At 33.6% G+C, this 15,477-nt stretch overlaps 1 protein-coding gene, 1 non-coding gene and 1 pseudogene across 2 annotated transcripts; 1 reads left to right on the forward strand and 2 right to left on the reverse strand.

The window, feature by feature from the left end:
• Window positions 1-4,405: 4,405 nt before the first annotated feature.
• Window positions 4,406-5,145, reverse strand: LOC149517668 (precursor of CEP14 pseudogene; annotated as a pseudogene).
• Window positions 5,146-10,330: 5,185 nt separating this feature from the next.
• TRNAG-UCC (transfer RNA glycine (anticodon UCC)) lies at window positions 10,331-10,402 on the forward strand. Its single transcript has one exon. It is a non-coding gene; the product is annotated as a tRNA-Gly (tRNA).
• Window positions 10,403-10,446: 44 nt separating this feature from the next.
• LOC111278771 (uncharacterized) lies at window positions 10,447-12,731 on the reverse strand. The gene is made up of 3 exons (XM_089764882.1): window positions 12,029-12,731; window positions 11,777-11,874; window positions 10,447-11,262 (listed from the first exon to the last, which is right to left on the reverse strand). Coding segments are annotated over exons 1-3 (387 nt in total). The 5' UTR covers window positions 12,317-12,731; the 3' UTR covers window positions 10,447-11,261.
• Between the last annotated feature and the right edge of the window lie 2,746 nt (window positions 12,732-15,477).

Consider the following 15,477-nt stretch of genomic DNA (forward strand, 5'->3'; position numbering starts at 1 on the left):
AAAAAGATAGCTTGATCTCTAGTGGCTGGACTATAAGACTAGATGTATCAAATTTTCAATTTCATTTTTGTTGCAATTAAATTCTACTACTTAGATTGTAATATTCCTTGTCTCTCTGTTTGATCTTTGAGAATTATATATCAAAGGACGTTTGATCAATTAGTTAACTTCAGTATCACATTCTTCATTTTAACTTATCTGCCTTCAATGCTGTCGGGGAGGGGGTACTAGTACTAGTCTATTAATCCTCTTTTCTGAAGCTTCCTGGAAAGTCCTTGTGAAGGTAATGTGTAAAACTCATTGGCATGATGATATTTCCATTTTCTCAGGTAGCATCTCCATGTCATCATGCTTCCTTCTGTTTCTTTCCCAAAGTCAATTTTTGCTAGATATCCACAATACAATTTCAAATCGTTTGCGATTATCTTGATGGCAATTCGCACCACAAATGGTCACAATTGCAGAGGATGTTTGTACAGCTGCCTATAACAATTGCTGAAGATATTATTACTTTAAAAAAATTCCTTCCAAATCTTTTAACTTTAATTTCAATTCAACTCAATAAACCGGATATATAAGAAGTTTTTTGTGAATGTTATTATATACATTAGATTGGCAACAGACAGTCAAACACATTGAATTCTTGAACAAGATTTCCCCATACTATTATGATTTCTTGTGTCTTATGATGCCACAGTCCATGTGAACCAATTTTGACTTAATCTCTTATTTTTCTAGCTAGGCAATTTTCTTTTCTTTTGCATTTCACAACTTTGCTCGTTAATTTTCATGTCCTTTTGAGTACTATTCCAGCAGCTTGAAGCCCTGAACCTGTCCAGCATCGAATGCACATCTCCTCAGAAATGGAAAATCGTCAATGCCCTAGTCTTTGAAATTACCATTTGTATAAGCATCCCTTTGCAATTGCACCAAAAAAAAAAAAACTTATTACGCATGTTTAAATTATAGTGGTTCAGGAAATATCCACGGACAATTTAATCGATGTTTGAATTACAGCATTGACATTTTCCCTAAAAAAAAAATCATTACAAATCTATTTATAAGGAAAAATTGGCAGCCGACTTTCCAATTGTTACGTTTTCCTTCCTTTCCATGTATTTTGTTTGGTTTTCTTTTCTAATAAAGGGCTCAAGATACTAAAAGCAACTAAAATTATATATTAGCCCCATTTGTGATGGCTATAGGCCAATATATAATGCTTTCTTTTTCATGTTTTGGACCATCCATAAATGTGATTCAAGATTCACCGCCCCCCCTCCCGCCCACCGACAGTGTTGTTGTCATTTGTCAACTAGATTTAGGCGAGGACGGGATCTTGCTTGGAAATCCGACCCACGATTTTGAAACTTGGTTGGACCAGAGATTAACTGCAAAAAAACGTGTCAAGTTTCTCTTCAACTCAAAGGCTGTTTTCCTACGAAATTTGCTCTTCAAGTCTTGCTGTCTTAACGTTAGACCTAAGGGATGCTTTCAATTGGCTTCTTCCTGGTCCAAAAATTGTCTACATGCATTCTGTGCATTGATTTCCGGAACACGAAACACCCGACATCTTCGAAAAGTGCCCTCCCACATTCTGTCAAAAACATGAGTGGTAAATTTTTAGGTAGGGAAAATGACAATATGATCCACACTTCAAACCCTGGAGCCAAACCGTCAAGGATTTTCTGGTACGCTGCTCGCATGGTGGCCCTTGCGGCCTTGACTAAAGTGACGCTGCATGAGGGTTTTTCACATTACAAATAAGACCCGTCTTCACCTTCCCTGCTGTAAGTAACTTTAGTATTTAATTATCACATGTTTCACCTCTAGTCTAACTGAAGCAATATTTAATTGGCTAGGCAAGAGTTGAAGAAGAAAAAACTCTCAATTCTATCACCTCATCGCTTGTTCATGGTTACCTTGAAAAACTGTCTTCTAAAATCAAGCAGTTTGGATAAATAATTGAAGTCCGATAGTAGAGCTTGATCATGTTTCATCCTAAGTTATTGTCACCCTTAATTTTAGCAATACCTAAACTGGCTGATGTCAATTATTTATGTTCTCAATCTCATTAGTGAGTACAAAAAAATACATTAAAGAATGAAGAACACCAGATCAGGGTAAAAGATAAACTGGTAATTATCAGCATCTTTCTTGCTAATCGCTGTTGTCACAGATAAAAGATTCAGACAAATTGATGGTCGATTGAAGTACAAATATATGCAAAAGGATTTGATTTCATGTCTTGCTGTTTTTGCAGGTGAATGGTGCTTTTGTGGAGCCCTTATGTTGGTATGGACATTGGACAAGGCAAAATTATATTCGTAATTTTTTATCATTGGAGGACAAGACACTTTTAAGCATAAGACAATTATCAAAAGGATTAATCTCTTCATCAACCACTTTTTTCCCTTTCCTTCATCACTTTAAACTAGGGCAGCACTGATGATTCTTATCAGCCTATGACTAGAAATGCATTTTGTCATGATTGAGATAATCTGTAATCCCAGTGGTTAGTGATAGATTATGCCTTAATTTTATGTAATTGAGAAATGACTGATCTTACATTAACACGACTACATGACCCAAATGCCAAAAAAAAATAATAATAAAAGAAAAGAAAAGCTAAAGACAGTGTGACAGCCATCCTATCAAGATTTAGGATACAAGTTCATGTAATCTATGTGGTTTGTTGTCCTGTAGGAAACATATCTTTTGCTTTTCTTTTCAACCTGGTTTATCTGATTTGTCACTGATTATAATTCTCTGTCAAAGTTTCAATTGCTTTGTCAGTTTTGAGAACATAAACACAGCTCTCTGCCACACCTCAGTTTGCTTATAGCAATTTTCACTGTGCCACAATTGTTTTAAAACTGGTTTAAGTCCCCCTAATTGACTTACCAGACTACTTTTCTGTAGAAGAAGGTAGCTGGTAGCTTCGAGTGATTAAGAAATCTTAGCATGAGGTTGGACTTTTGGGTTCAAACTTTTAAGGTTCAAAACAGTCAAAAAGTCTACCTATATGGGCAGAAAGTCAGGGGAAGATAATCTAAGAACCCAAATCTAGGCCATCATTCTTTTATTCCCAGTCAATTTTGATGGCTTTTAGTGTCCTAGGATGCTAGTTTCATGCTTTGGTTGAATTCATCCCGCGTCTAAGGCATGAATTTGGGTTAATAAAATCATTTTCCACCAATCTTGAATTAGCCATATAAGAATATTGTTAAAAATTTCACCGACCATAGTGCATTAATTAAAATGATTTTGACTTGTTGAATCATTGATTATTCCAAGGGATTAGAAATAGTGACAATCATGCTAAATTCTTGGAAGCAAAACGTTTGAAAAATGAAAGATAAAATCTACTCAAATTGAAGCTTTACTTGAGAGACATTCCAAAACTCTTGACAGAGGTCATTTTTTCTTGTCCAAAAAAAGTTTAGGAACAGGGGAAGACAAACTGCCAACCTAATAAAAATTTAAGAAATCATTTAATTTTTATCTATAAATTTTTCGAATTTACAAATTATTTAAAAAATAACAAAGGATCGAATCTAAATACTAATGCACCCAACAATCACCTCTTATCACTTTTGCCAGCTCTCATTGACTAACCTTCCATTCTTATGAGACAAATCTTGTGATTCGGGTTATTGGACCAGAGCCCCAAAGGGTGCAATCACCATCTTTATCTTTATGTCAAAGCAACCGACCGATAATGGTTGATGTATTTGTCTTTAAACCCGTCTTTCCTTATATTTGGGGTCTCATTTTATTATCACAATTAGGGGCCAAATGGCATGCCATTATGTCTGCATGATAAGCGATCTTTCCCTTCCATATTTCTTCTAATTCTTTTTCCCCTTTTCTTTGTTTGCATATTGGTGTTGTTTACCAGCTTTATGCTTGGAAATGTAATCTTTTTCTTGAGATAGAGTCCAAAAATAAATGGGGAAAAATTATATTTTAAACATGAAAAGCTCACTTTCACTTGAGTATTTGAAAAGTACTTTTAAATTAGGCTGAATTTAATGTTTTCAAATCTTAATCAATAGCAACCGGACAAAGATAATACTTGCACATTTTCTTATACAAAAAACCATAGTTTGAAGATAAAAATAAAGAGTTATAAGTGGGGATTTAAATTTTAAATTTATTTCATGTCATTTTATAAGAATTATTTCATAAATTAATTGAATTAAGTTAAAATTCAATATATATATATTTAGATACTAGGTTTGTAACATTTCTCTTTTACATTTTAAATATCGAATGAATTGCTTTTTAAGTTGTGATTTTCTTCCATCATTTTATCAACTCCATTGTTGTTCATGGGCCTTGGGATTGATAAAATAAATACAAAAACAGAGAGAGGATTCCAAATTCGCAGAAATGTAAGAGCTGATTATAATAAGAAAAATTAAGAAACTTTCATTCATATTACTCTAAACCTTCAAGACAATGGCATTGATCAAAGGGATAAATAACAAAATCAATCCCAATGAAAGGATATAATTTGAAAGAAAAAAAAAAACCTGACTGACTGACTGTTTATGTGTATAATAATAATCTGAACCAAATCAGAAAGAATAAAAGAAGGAAAAAGTCAAAATTGTAGACAAAAAAAATGCAAACCGAGACAAAGAACCCTATGCATGAAGATATATGGAAAAGGAAAACTAGCTAGGGAGAGATTCTGGAGAGACTAATGTCCTGCGCCGGGGCTTGGAACAGACTGAAGAATCCGATCAATGCCAGCAAGGTGGCGGGCAAAGAGCTTCTCGTTATCGAGTATGGCGTGACCTTTCTTGCTAGGAGCAGAAGCTGGCACTGTGCCCTTCCCAAGGGCACTAAGTACCAAGCTTGCAAACAAAGAAGGAGCATTTTTATTGCTTTCCCCTGTGTTTAGTAGCTTCCTACTTTCCATTTGCGGCACAAGTGAAGCAGAGATCACCAAGAAAATGAGAGCCAGAGAACCAAAACGATCCATGAATTGTAAAAAAAAAAAAAAGTAATTGCAGACAAAACGAGGTTTGAGACACAGAGAAGAAAAAGAAGAGCGAATGGAATCTGGGTTTTATTGGTGAAGTTGGAAAACGTTGAGAGAAGTTGTAATGTAGTGCTTTGCTTGATGCCTTGACAATGGGGTCTGGTGCACAAATATATATACAAATATACTGAGAAATCATGCAATGAACCAACGCGTGATGGCTTTAGAGATGGCGTGGAGGACAAGTTAGAAGGGGTTTGGCTAAGTCAAACATTAAAAAAATGGAAAATGAAGAGAACCAAGAAAAATAAAAGAAAATTTTGAGGTTTAATTCAGAGTGGAATTAAAATGGGACATACAAATTTGGATACTAATTAAAAACGAGGGTAGAGAAGGCCGCGTGATGGTGGAAGAAAAATGAGTTTAGGTACTGAGGGAGTGACTAGTGAGATAAGCGGCCGGCCAATTTCTTGGCAATTTCATGCACCGTCAACTCTTAAATTCTTGGTCCAAACGGCAGTAGTTCAGCATCCACATTTGGTTTTGTTTTGGCTCAGTTTAGGCTTTAGCTTCATGCATGGCAGCGGCTCAACCACTCAGTCAAGTCTCCACTAGTGCAGACTTGAATCTCCATCTTTGAAATTCCTCTCAATTAAGTTTCTTATTATGACCAAGAAAGATTGAAAGAATGGGATTTTCTATCATTACTTCCAAAATATTTCTCACCAGCTGTTAACAGGTTGATAAAAAAATGGAGAATTAAGCGCAATGACATGTCACAGATAATTCTCACAAGAATTATATCAGTTTCCATGTGCCATCAACATCATACTGTGACTGTTATCTGACAAATGTTAGCCACCGCCAAATGAAGATAATTTTATAGCTTTAGCCGAGTTCTAAAATCGAGTTGAAGCTGAAGGTCTGATTGGCAGGACAAACTGCCAAAGTCAAAATCATGAAAGAAAAGAATAAGATTAAGATCCACATGGTCCCTTAGTTAAAATTGGGGAAGGGTTAAACTTTTGCGTGACAATAACTTGTTATATTGAAAGATTTTTATAAAAGAATATGTTAACCAGTGTTTAAGTCTAACCTTTGTTTGGCCAATGGGAAACCGATCATTTCTTGGCCAAGGATTAAGATTTGTTTTCCTGATATTTAAAGCAACCCCGCTAAAACAACAAACCTAAATTAATGAAGAAAAAAAAGAACTATCTTCTTGTCAATTTTCTCACATCCAAAATTAACATGTGGAACAATAGGACAGCAAAGTCCCTGTTACAAATGCGACGGCAAAAAAATGGAAATGTTTTATGCAGACGCAAACAAAGAATCTGAAGAGTTTGTCCCATATCCTTAACCTTATCTCAAGAGATGCCAAGCAGAAAGGCCAGATTTGGAATAAGACTAAATAATGTGATACATGAAGCTAGCTCTTAAAATTCTTCAATTGTTGGTTGTTTACCAAGTAATCACCCACAACAAGTGACCGTCACAGGCCTGTTAATTAAAAGGGTTTTACCAATAAATTATAGAACTGGAGCTGCTGTTAAAAGTTTATGAATTGAGATATGAACAAGTTATTGGACATTGTGTGTGTTGTAGTAGTTTGTGATTGATAAAGCTGTTACTGGACTGGAACATCAACTGTCAAAAACAAGCTCTCAATGTCAATTAATTGGTCCTGAATAATTTCGGTGCATGACATTACTGGAGTTAGTACCTTTGCTGCCATTATTACAGCCAATAAAACCTTTTTTCTGTCATAGGAGAACAGGTCGAGCACATGAGGGCATGAGGCTCTTAAATCTTTTACAAAATGAAGAGAAAACAACTAGCACGTCTTCCACAGCCAGCCTGCAGTTGGCTAGCTGGCGTAGAATTTGTCCATAATCTTCTAAATTAACTACATTTGTTTGGCTCATATTGCAGGCAGTAATACCCTCTCCCCCTCATGAAACTCTCTCTTTTTTTTTTCTTTTTTTTTTCCCATTTTTTCTTCTTTTTCTAAAAGAAGAAAAAATAACAGCCAAACAAAGCGTAACTAATTAATTTATGCCTGGATCAGTATGCTAACTGTATTGTTCTCTTAGAGTTTGTCTTATAAACACATATCATATTCATTACGTGGAAGCAACGAGTAATCTTGTTTAGATATGATAATTTTAGACGTTGCACGATGATATAAAATAAAAATTTTAAAATTTTAATAAAAATTATATATGAATTTGATAAAATTAAAAATTTTATATTTAATATATTGATACGAATTTAATATAATAATTTTTATATTTTATATAAAATAAATACAACACAAATACATAAAATTAAAGTAATACCACTTGTCTAGGGTCGAGATTTAAGTTCCAAATTCACGCGATTTTCGGGATCTGGGCATCCACTCATTCGACGTTCCAGATCAGTCTACTTGTCACGATTCACACCCTTGTGAGATAATGTTCGTTCTGGTCCCCTGACCTCACGATTTTATCTTACAAAAGATGCCTCATAATGAAGAGATAATGTGAATCCTTTTATACTCCAGTGATCCTCTTATTACGTTGGATGTGGAATTCAGTACTCTTTCATAAATTCATGACATTTTCTCGCATTCAACCTCGTGACGTCCTCATCACAGAGACTGATCACTCTGCTTATCTCTCTTGAGGGGTTTAACGTGGATCGAACGGTTTAAGACTAGTATGATAATCATAATTGACACTAACATTAATATATTAGAGACTACTATCCAACAACAATTATGAAAAACAAAAACAAACTCATAGAATCGCTTAGTGTCCCAGTTCTTAGCATCTAAAAGTCAACAAAAATTTTATGTGAGACTTAGACTTTTATTTAACTACGGATATCATAACTCTCATTCATTAATCCTTAGAACTAAAACACTTTATTATTTTTTTAATAACGACTACTCTCTTTCATGAAACTACTTTAAATGGTCAAATGATTAATTTTGTAGATCCGATCATGCACTAATCAAGTAAACCGGAAATATAAATTTTATTACATTTTATTATTGTATAATATTTCATGACATTTTATTATATTTTCCTATTAAATATTTGTTATTATTATTATTTTTTTATCACTTCTATATTATCCACTCTGTACATGAAAGATAACGCGTTTAGCACCAAATGGCCTCTCATTATATTTAGCTTTGAAAGATGATTTTGTTTTGTAATGAGAAAGTCAACAACAACTCTCAACAAAGAGTCCCTTCAACCATTAATTATAAACATGAATGTGGATTAAATGATTTTTAATGGCAAAATGGTTGATGGGTCTGATTTTTTTTCTTTCAATGAATCATGCATGAAGAGATCGTTTAGCAATTAGCATGTATTTCATTGGAGCATTAGATTTTACTTTCTTACTTTTAATTCTTTTACCAATAAATTGGATTACAACTATAACAACATTTTGAAGATTTCAACTTTTGAATTTCTTTGAACTTTTTTACTCCATATAAAAACAAAAAAATTTGCATCAAAATTCAAAGGAAAGATCATAGAAACCATGGCTCAAGTAAGCTTTTCTCACTTACCATATTTGACAAGTACCCTTCCTTTTAGATGAATACAAACAAATTGTCGACATTCATTGTTGACTTAAACAATACATAGAAAGAAAAAGGAAGAGAAATATGGTTCTGAATTGCCAACACGATGAGGAAGTTAAAGCAAACCAGGAAAGTAACAAAGAAAAAAAAAAAACCCACAAAAAATTCGTGTTAAAATGTAGCTAAACCTGTCGGCATATATAAAATGTTTTGTAACATTAATAAAAAGAAAGATGTTTGCAGGGCATGATGTGTACGAAAGGGTCCCTGAAGCATTCACCCATGTCAACAACTCAGGTGTCTGCCAGGCGACAACTACTATCCGTTGCAGTTGGCCGACAGTGCAATCAATTCTCCTTTGTCTCACTACACCTCAGAAAATTTTTCTAAGAACAGAGTCAGGGACATTACCTTGTGCGCATGGTTGTATCACTCGTGCTCGGAATTAAATAAAATTCAAATTTAGTTTAATTATTATCAAATTTAATTTGAATAATTTAATTTATTGAACGAATTAAATTCGAATAATTTTATATTTAATTTTGATTAATTCATAAATTTAATTAAAATTTTAAATTTTAATAAAATTTATTATTTTATTTATATATATATATATTAATTTCGAGTCCAAACTTGAGTTTAAACATAATTATACTTAAAATAAAATATAAAAATCAATCTTATTTTTTTATTAAATGAATTTGAATAGTTTAATTTTTATTTTAAATTAAACTTAAATTTAAAAATTAAATTTGACAAAACTCTTTTGAACAACGAGTATTAAGTTAAAGTTGAGCTTGAACTTTTTACTATGTCAATTCAACTTGCCTTAATTATATTTGTATTTAAAGATCATATTACCATTATCAAAAAAAAAAATTCTTCAATTGACTTTGGAGAACATTTTTTTAAATATTTCTATATGCTTTGATTATTTGATAAGTGATTTACATGAATACCAATAATCAGGCAAACCTAGCGATTGAATCCCTTTTTTTTTTTATTGATTTAGAGGCTTCAATTTGGGAATAAAAAAAAGAATTGCAGATGTTATAGATAATTGTATGAATAAACTAAGCTAAATCTCAAGTTAAAAGACAAATGTAATTGATCATGAAAAGTGTTGCAAATTTCATACTTGCCCATCAAAATTATAAAAAAATTGGAATGATGAAAGATTTGTTCTTGTTTACTATATATAGAAATTAGTATTTATGGAGATATTTTTTTTAATTGATTGAATGAGAATTTGTCAAAAGTGGATTAGAAAAATGACAAGCCCTGCTAAGCTGTTTATACCATATCAAATTCATTTTCAGACTAGCGAATAGAACATACTTCTTTCCCACCATCATCACCTCTTAGCTGTTTTAATCCAACTTCATGACCTTATACACCAATATGAATCATTCTTTGCCTCCTCCTTTCTCTTCCCAATTTAGGCTTTAGTTCTTCTTTGGTCTTGCAACTTCACATGGCATTGGGACGTCATGAAAGCAAAAACATTATAGTAGCAATTCTTTTGGGCCAGGAAAAACATTGTGGGTTGGAAAACTGAGAAGGAGTTTAGTGTTGGAAAAATGGGTATAGTTAGGCTCTAGGCCTAAAAGGAAACAAGGCTTGATCTAATCACTTTCGAATTAGTAGTTATGGACCATGGAAGTATCGCTTTCAAGATTAAATCTCCTCTTGTGAACCTAAATAGACTGGCTGTAACTTGCCAGTTTTGAAATTTCTTCCACCTTAGACACCAAGCGTTTGTAGTCCAACGGTTAGGATAATTGCCTTCCAAGCAATAGACCCAGGTTCGACTCCCGGCAAACGCATATCTTTTGTTTTTTAACTGGACTGGAAAGTTGTATCAACATCATCTTCTTTCTCCATTCTCAGTATCAGTCAAGTGAACCATCATTAATGCATGCATTGTCTCTGTTAGCATTGTTATGTTTATAAATTTTCATTTATAAATATATGCGGGTTTCTCCATGAACTATCACAGGAGAAATCAAAGGGAAAATACGATTAAAGAAAAAGGATAAAAAGGACATGTTCATTGGGGCACGTCATTACGGGCCCACTGCCTCCCTACGGTCATAAACAGTACATTTTTCAAACTTTGGACAGGTACTTCCACTGCTACTTGGGACTTGATGATGCTCACAGTTTGATGAGAACAGTAAAAGTACAATTGTGATTCCTCTTCTTTTCTCAATACCTTTCCTTTTCAACTCCCTTCACCTCACTTTTTCCTTTTTTTTGTTTTTTTTGTTATCCCAAAACAAGGATTGAAGATCGAAAGGTTACAACATTTTACTGAAAAAAAAAAAATTGGTCTTGTACGAAGCAGAACAGTAGAGGACCAGCTTGGCTTTGGAAGGTTCACTTGATTCAATGTTTAGACAGATTAGATTGTTGAAGAAAAACAAATTTCTTTGGCTGTCTGCATGGTGAGAGCAGCTAAAGTGCAGGCTGGCCATTCAAATTTATTCTCTTTGAGATTGCATGCATACTTTACAGTTGCAGGACCCCACAAAAGTTTTGTCCGCAATGGAATGAGTTGTGTTTTTTGGGGATTGGTTGCCTATCTAAAGCTGATGAGCACATGATTAGCATGTGATTTCCATGTGATTCCAATTTGGCATCTTTTTTTCCATTCCAAATACTGTCCTCAGTACAATAACTCTTCCTGCAGGATTAACCAGAATGACTGATAATAATGCTTTGTTTGAAGTGTACAATGTAAATATTCAACTCTAATTTCAATTTAAAGTTCATGCAAAAGCACAATACTGCAAATAGTTATGAAGTTGCTGGAATTGCCATTGTTGTTGAGTCAAAGCTGACAGCCTTGGTAGATTAAAGCATCTCAGAAAACTAACAGTAATGGCTTATAATAAAATCAGTATCTAATTTAGTTACATAAATTCTAATCTGATGCAACACTACTTTTGAGCTTGAGACCCTATTAGGTGATTTTGGTATTGGATGAAATATTAGAAGCTCTTGCTGAAAAGATTGTAATGGGTTGTTAAGTTTAACCTTGGGAGCTGCAAGCTTGGAAGATATTGAATCTTCTGAGAAAGCTGGGTTTCATTAATTTCAAAGAAAACAAACACTCCCAAGAAAAGTACCAGAAGAAAAGGCTGTGTAATTCTACAGGAAAACTACAACATTTAATTAAAGGAAGGTGAGGCAAGTACTATTGGTTTCTTCTTGTTACTTTCTTTTCTGCGTTTCTCCTTTTCGTTGTTAAGCAAGCCTTCACTGTATCATGTTTCCTACAGGAGCAACAAAACGCCTGCGAAAAAAAGTTTAAAAGATTCATCAGCAATCCTCAACAGGACTAGAATTGAAGCTGAACTTAGTTGAATTTCGGTTCTTGACATGAAATATCAATGAAAGAGAAATGAATTCAATCATAATTAAAGAAGGGGAAAAGTACAAAGACATACGTTGAAACAAATATTATGTCTTCTACTACAACGTCTGTCCATTACACTTTTGAGCCTTTCAAGCATTTCTTGTTCAGTGAATATTCGACCAGGGGAGCTTAAAAAGGCACTTCTTCGAACTGGGGGAGACCAGAGTCCACTCTTCTCATAATCAAAGTTGTATTCAGATACATCAAAAAACTTCTCAAGGAGGCGGTCGGAGACAGATTTAGAAACCATTTGAACCTTAACAGGAAATGTCTCAGGCAAATTAGAAGGTGAATATGAAATGACTTCAGAGATTGACATTGATAAAATAGAAATCAGTACAAAAAAACCTCCAAAAAAAGAACAACAAGATAATGATAATTATGATAAGCTTGGGATTGATGAAGGTACTGAGAAGGAGACAACATTTTTAGAAGGCTGGAGTTGGGGGAAGAAGTGGGAACTTTGATAAAAACATGTATGGCTGTCTGCAATCATAGAGAGGTCATGGGTGGAATAACCCAAGGTTTATATCTCTGGGGTTTGAAATTCCGGAGCCAAGTTTAGAGGAACCTGCACTAGTTTTGGCTAAGCAATTATTTGAGCCATGGAAAGCTTATTTTGTACATTTGCAATTTTGTTTGGTTTGGCTGAAGGGATGTATTCTTTTCGTCCTATCTTGTTCACTGTAAATCCATGGTTGGTCAGCAAATCCTTCCGAAAATGTGATTTTAATCAAGCAGGTTCATTTGATTAATTTGGGTACCCTTATAATTGAACATGAAAGATGGGAGAGACCACCGACTCTAGTACGATCTGCTATATTCATGTTATTTTTTACAAAAGAAGACTGCAAAACGAGAACATAAAAAAAAATTATAAGTTTTAAATTTTGAATTTAAATTTGTTATATGATATATTTTAAAAAATAATCGTATATAACAATTGAACTAAATTTAGATTTGAAAATTTAACTATTTACTAACTAGACTAAACCTTGTAGGTATTTGCTATATCCATGTTCCTATATGATATAGGATCATTATCACTCCGGAAATTAAGAAGTAAAATGTCACAATGATGACTTTGTTGCTAAAGAAATTACTCCAACAATGATCATTAAGTTGAAGCACAGGCGACTGCAGTTTTGAGCCAGAATTAATTCTGATCATGCTGCGAGACCGACATAGGGAAACTCTATTGTTGCAAAGCAAACGACGAAAAACGGAAAGTCTTTTTGGAATTTAAAGGAAGCTTTATGATTTCCATTTTTCCAACCTTCTGAAATCGTAAAGATCAAGTTTTACGTTTTACCAGAAACGGTATTTTTGGTGCAGGCTACAATGGAAAGCAGGAAGCAATAGGGCTTTGCCCTTTCCATAGGTTTGGATAATGTTTCCTGGTGGCCATAATTTCAATTCATTGGATGCTGAACTGGTTGAGATTCTTTTCAAGGAGGCCTTATGCATTCAACATTGTGGGGCAGAGAACACAGGCAAAGTATCAACCATTATTTTTTCCTGTAATGTATGGGCTGGAGGATCACTTTTTGTTCCAACAAAGATAACATTGACAACAATAATGACACCTTCACCTGGCTCAAACTCTTGAATTATGTTAGGATTTTTGTCTATTGTGACAGTGATGAATGCAAAGATCAAATTTCCATAAGAAAGAAAACAACCCAAAGCAATGTCAGATTCATGCTCAACTCAAATAAATTAGTTCCCTGTCATGTTCTCGGATTTTTTCCCACTGTCTCATATTCAAGTTTCAATCCATTTCTCTCCAAGCTCTAACGGGGGAGATTGTTCTTCTTTCTTGTCATAAGCCATTCTTTCCCTATCTATCAAGCAATTTATCTACCCAATAATCGAATTTGATTCAAAACCCAATGAAGACCAAATAGAATCGAAACTCCAAAATAATTTGCTTTTCCATATTTGTTGGCAATTTTTCTATTCATAATTGTTCCCAAAACCATCATGTGTCAATTCTGAATCATGACTACAATACGATGCAAGGAAAGGGGTTTAACAATTTTTTATGGGGACAGTGGCCAGCTATCTTTCATGAAACCAATAATAACTACGGACCGTACTACAAATCAAGGTGATCATATTGAAGAAATCGTAGGACTGACCTTCACTAAGACCAGTAATCCGACATTTGCTCTCTCCTTTATGTCAAGTCATCACTGTAAGACAGGTTTGGACACTTTAATATCATCAAAAAATGTCATCCTCGGCTTGATAACCGACTTACTGCAAATTTGCAAGTTAAAGTTTGAGTTGGTTGTGTGCAAGATCAAGGCCCAAGCCAAAGTGAATGGTCTGGGAGACCCAGGTAAGCCCTGGTGCTAGATCCCTTGCCTGGTAAAGTGGAAAGCATGGAGGCCTGAGTTTAGGGACCAAGGTAGGCCATGAGCTGGGTCAAACTAGCTAAATACTGCAAGGTCAGGCCTTATTACCCAGTAATGGCAAGAAATTTCATTTCCCACCTGGGAGATTAAATCTGAATATTAAAAAGGGGAAAATCACGTGAGTCAAGATTTAGTATCATCTCAGTTTTGATAAAACTACTTGAATATTCTTGTAGCTATCAGATTTGATTCAGTTTCACATGCCTCTAACTTGTATACCAAATCAACAAAATCTAATGAAACAGCTGGATTGGGCTAAATTGGATTCATACTAAATTAATTCATCCAATCCAATATGAAAATCTTAACTTTGCGTATTTGACCAAATTTTGTGCCGGTTGCCATGGCATTCACTCTTATCCTACCCCTTTTTTTTTGTGATGATAAATAAATAAATGAACAACGAAAAAAACGTGGTCCTCCTTTTAGGAAAGGAAATGAAGAGTGTGATGATGAAAGTACTTGGAATGAATAGTTGCTCCATAATTGAATACAAGGACAAAGAACATAACCCATGAAAAATCAACCGTCATTTTCCCCTCCACTTGCTCTCAATAAAAGTTATGAATTTTGAATTCAGAGTTTAAAATCCCACATATTTAAAATTTAAATATCACTAATTGTAATTTTTTATGATCAGATTGTAATCTTATATAGCCTATTTTTACCTTTTAGGGACTTAGTCGAGGGAGTACATTTGAAATTCAAACTCATTTGTTTCTTTTTTTTTTTTCTTCTATTTTTCAACTCAAAATTGACTAAATGTTTTAAATAATTTCATTTATATGAATTAAACTAGAAGAATAAATGATATATTAATATTTATAAATTACAAAAATTTAATTCGAATAAAATTTAAATTCGATCTAATTATTATTGATTCGAGATTGAGTAGTTCGATTTATTGATTAAATCGAGGTTAAATAATTTGATTAATCGATCAAATCGAATTTAAATATTTTTATATTAAAATCGAATAATTTATGAGTTTAATTAAATTTTTATATTTTAATATATTTTAAATATTTTAATTAATAAATTATCTTGAATTTAAGCTCGA

This window comes from Durio zibethinus, chromosome 8 (assembly GCF_047325235.1).
Source record: "Durio zibethinus cultivar Kanyao isolate XHJ-2024 chromosome 8, ASM4732523v1, whole genome shotgun sequence".
NCBI lineage: Eukaryota > Viridiplantae > Streptophyta > Magnoliopsida > Malvales > Malvaceae > Durio > Durio zibethinus.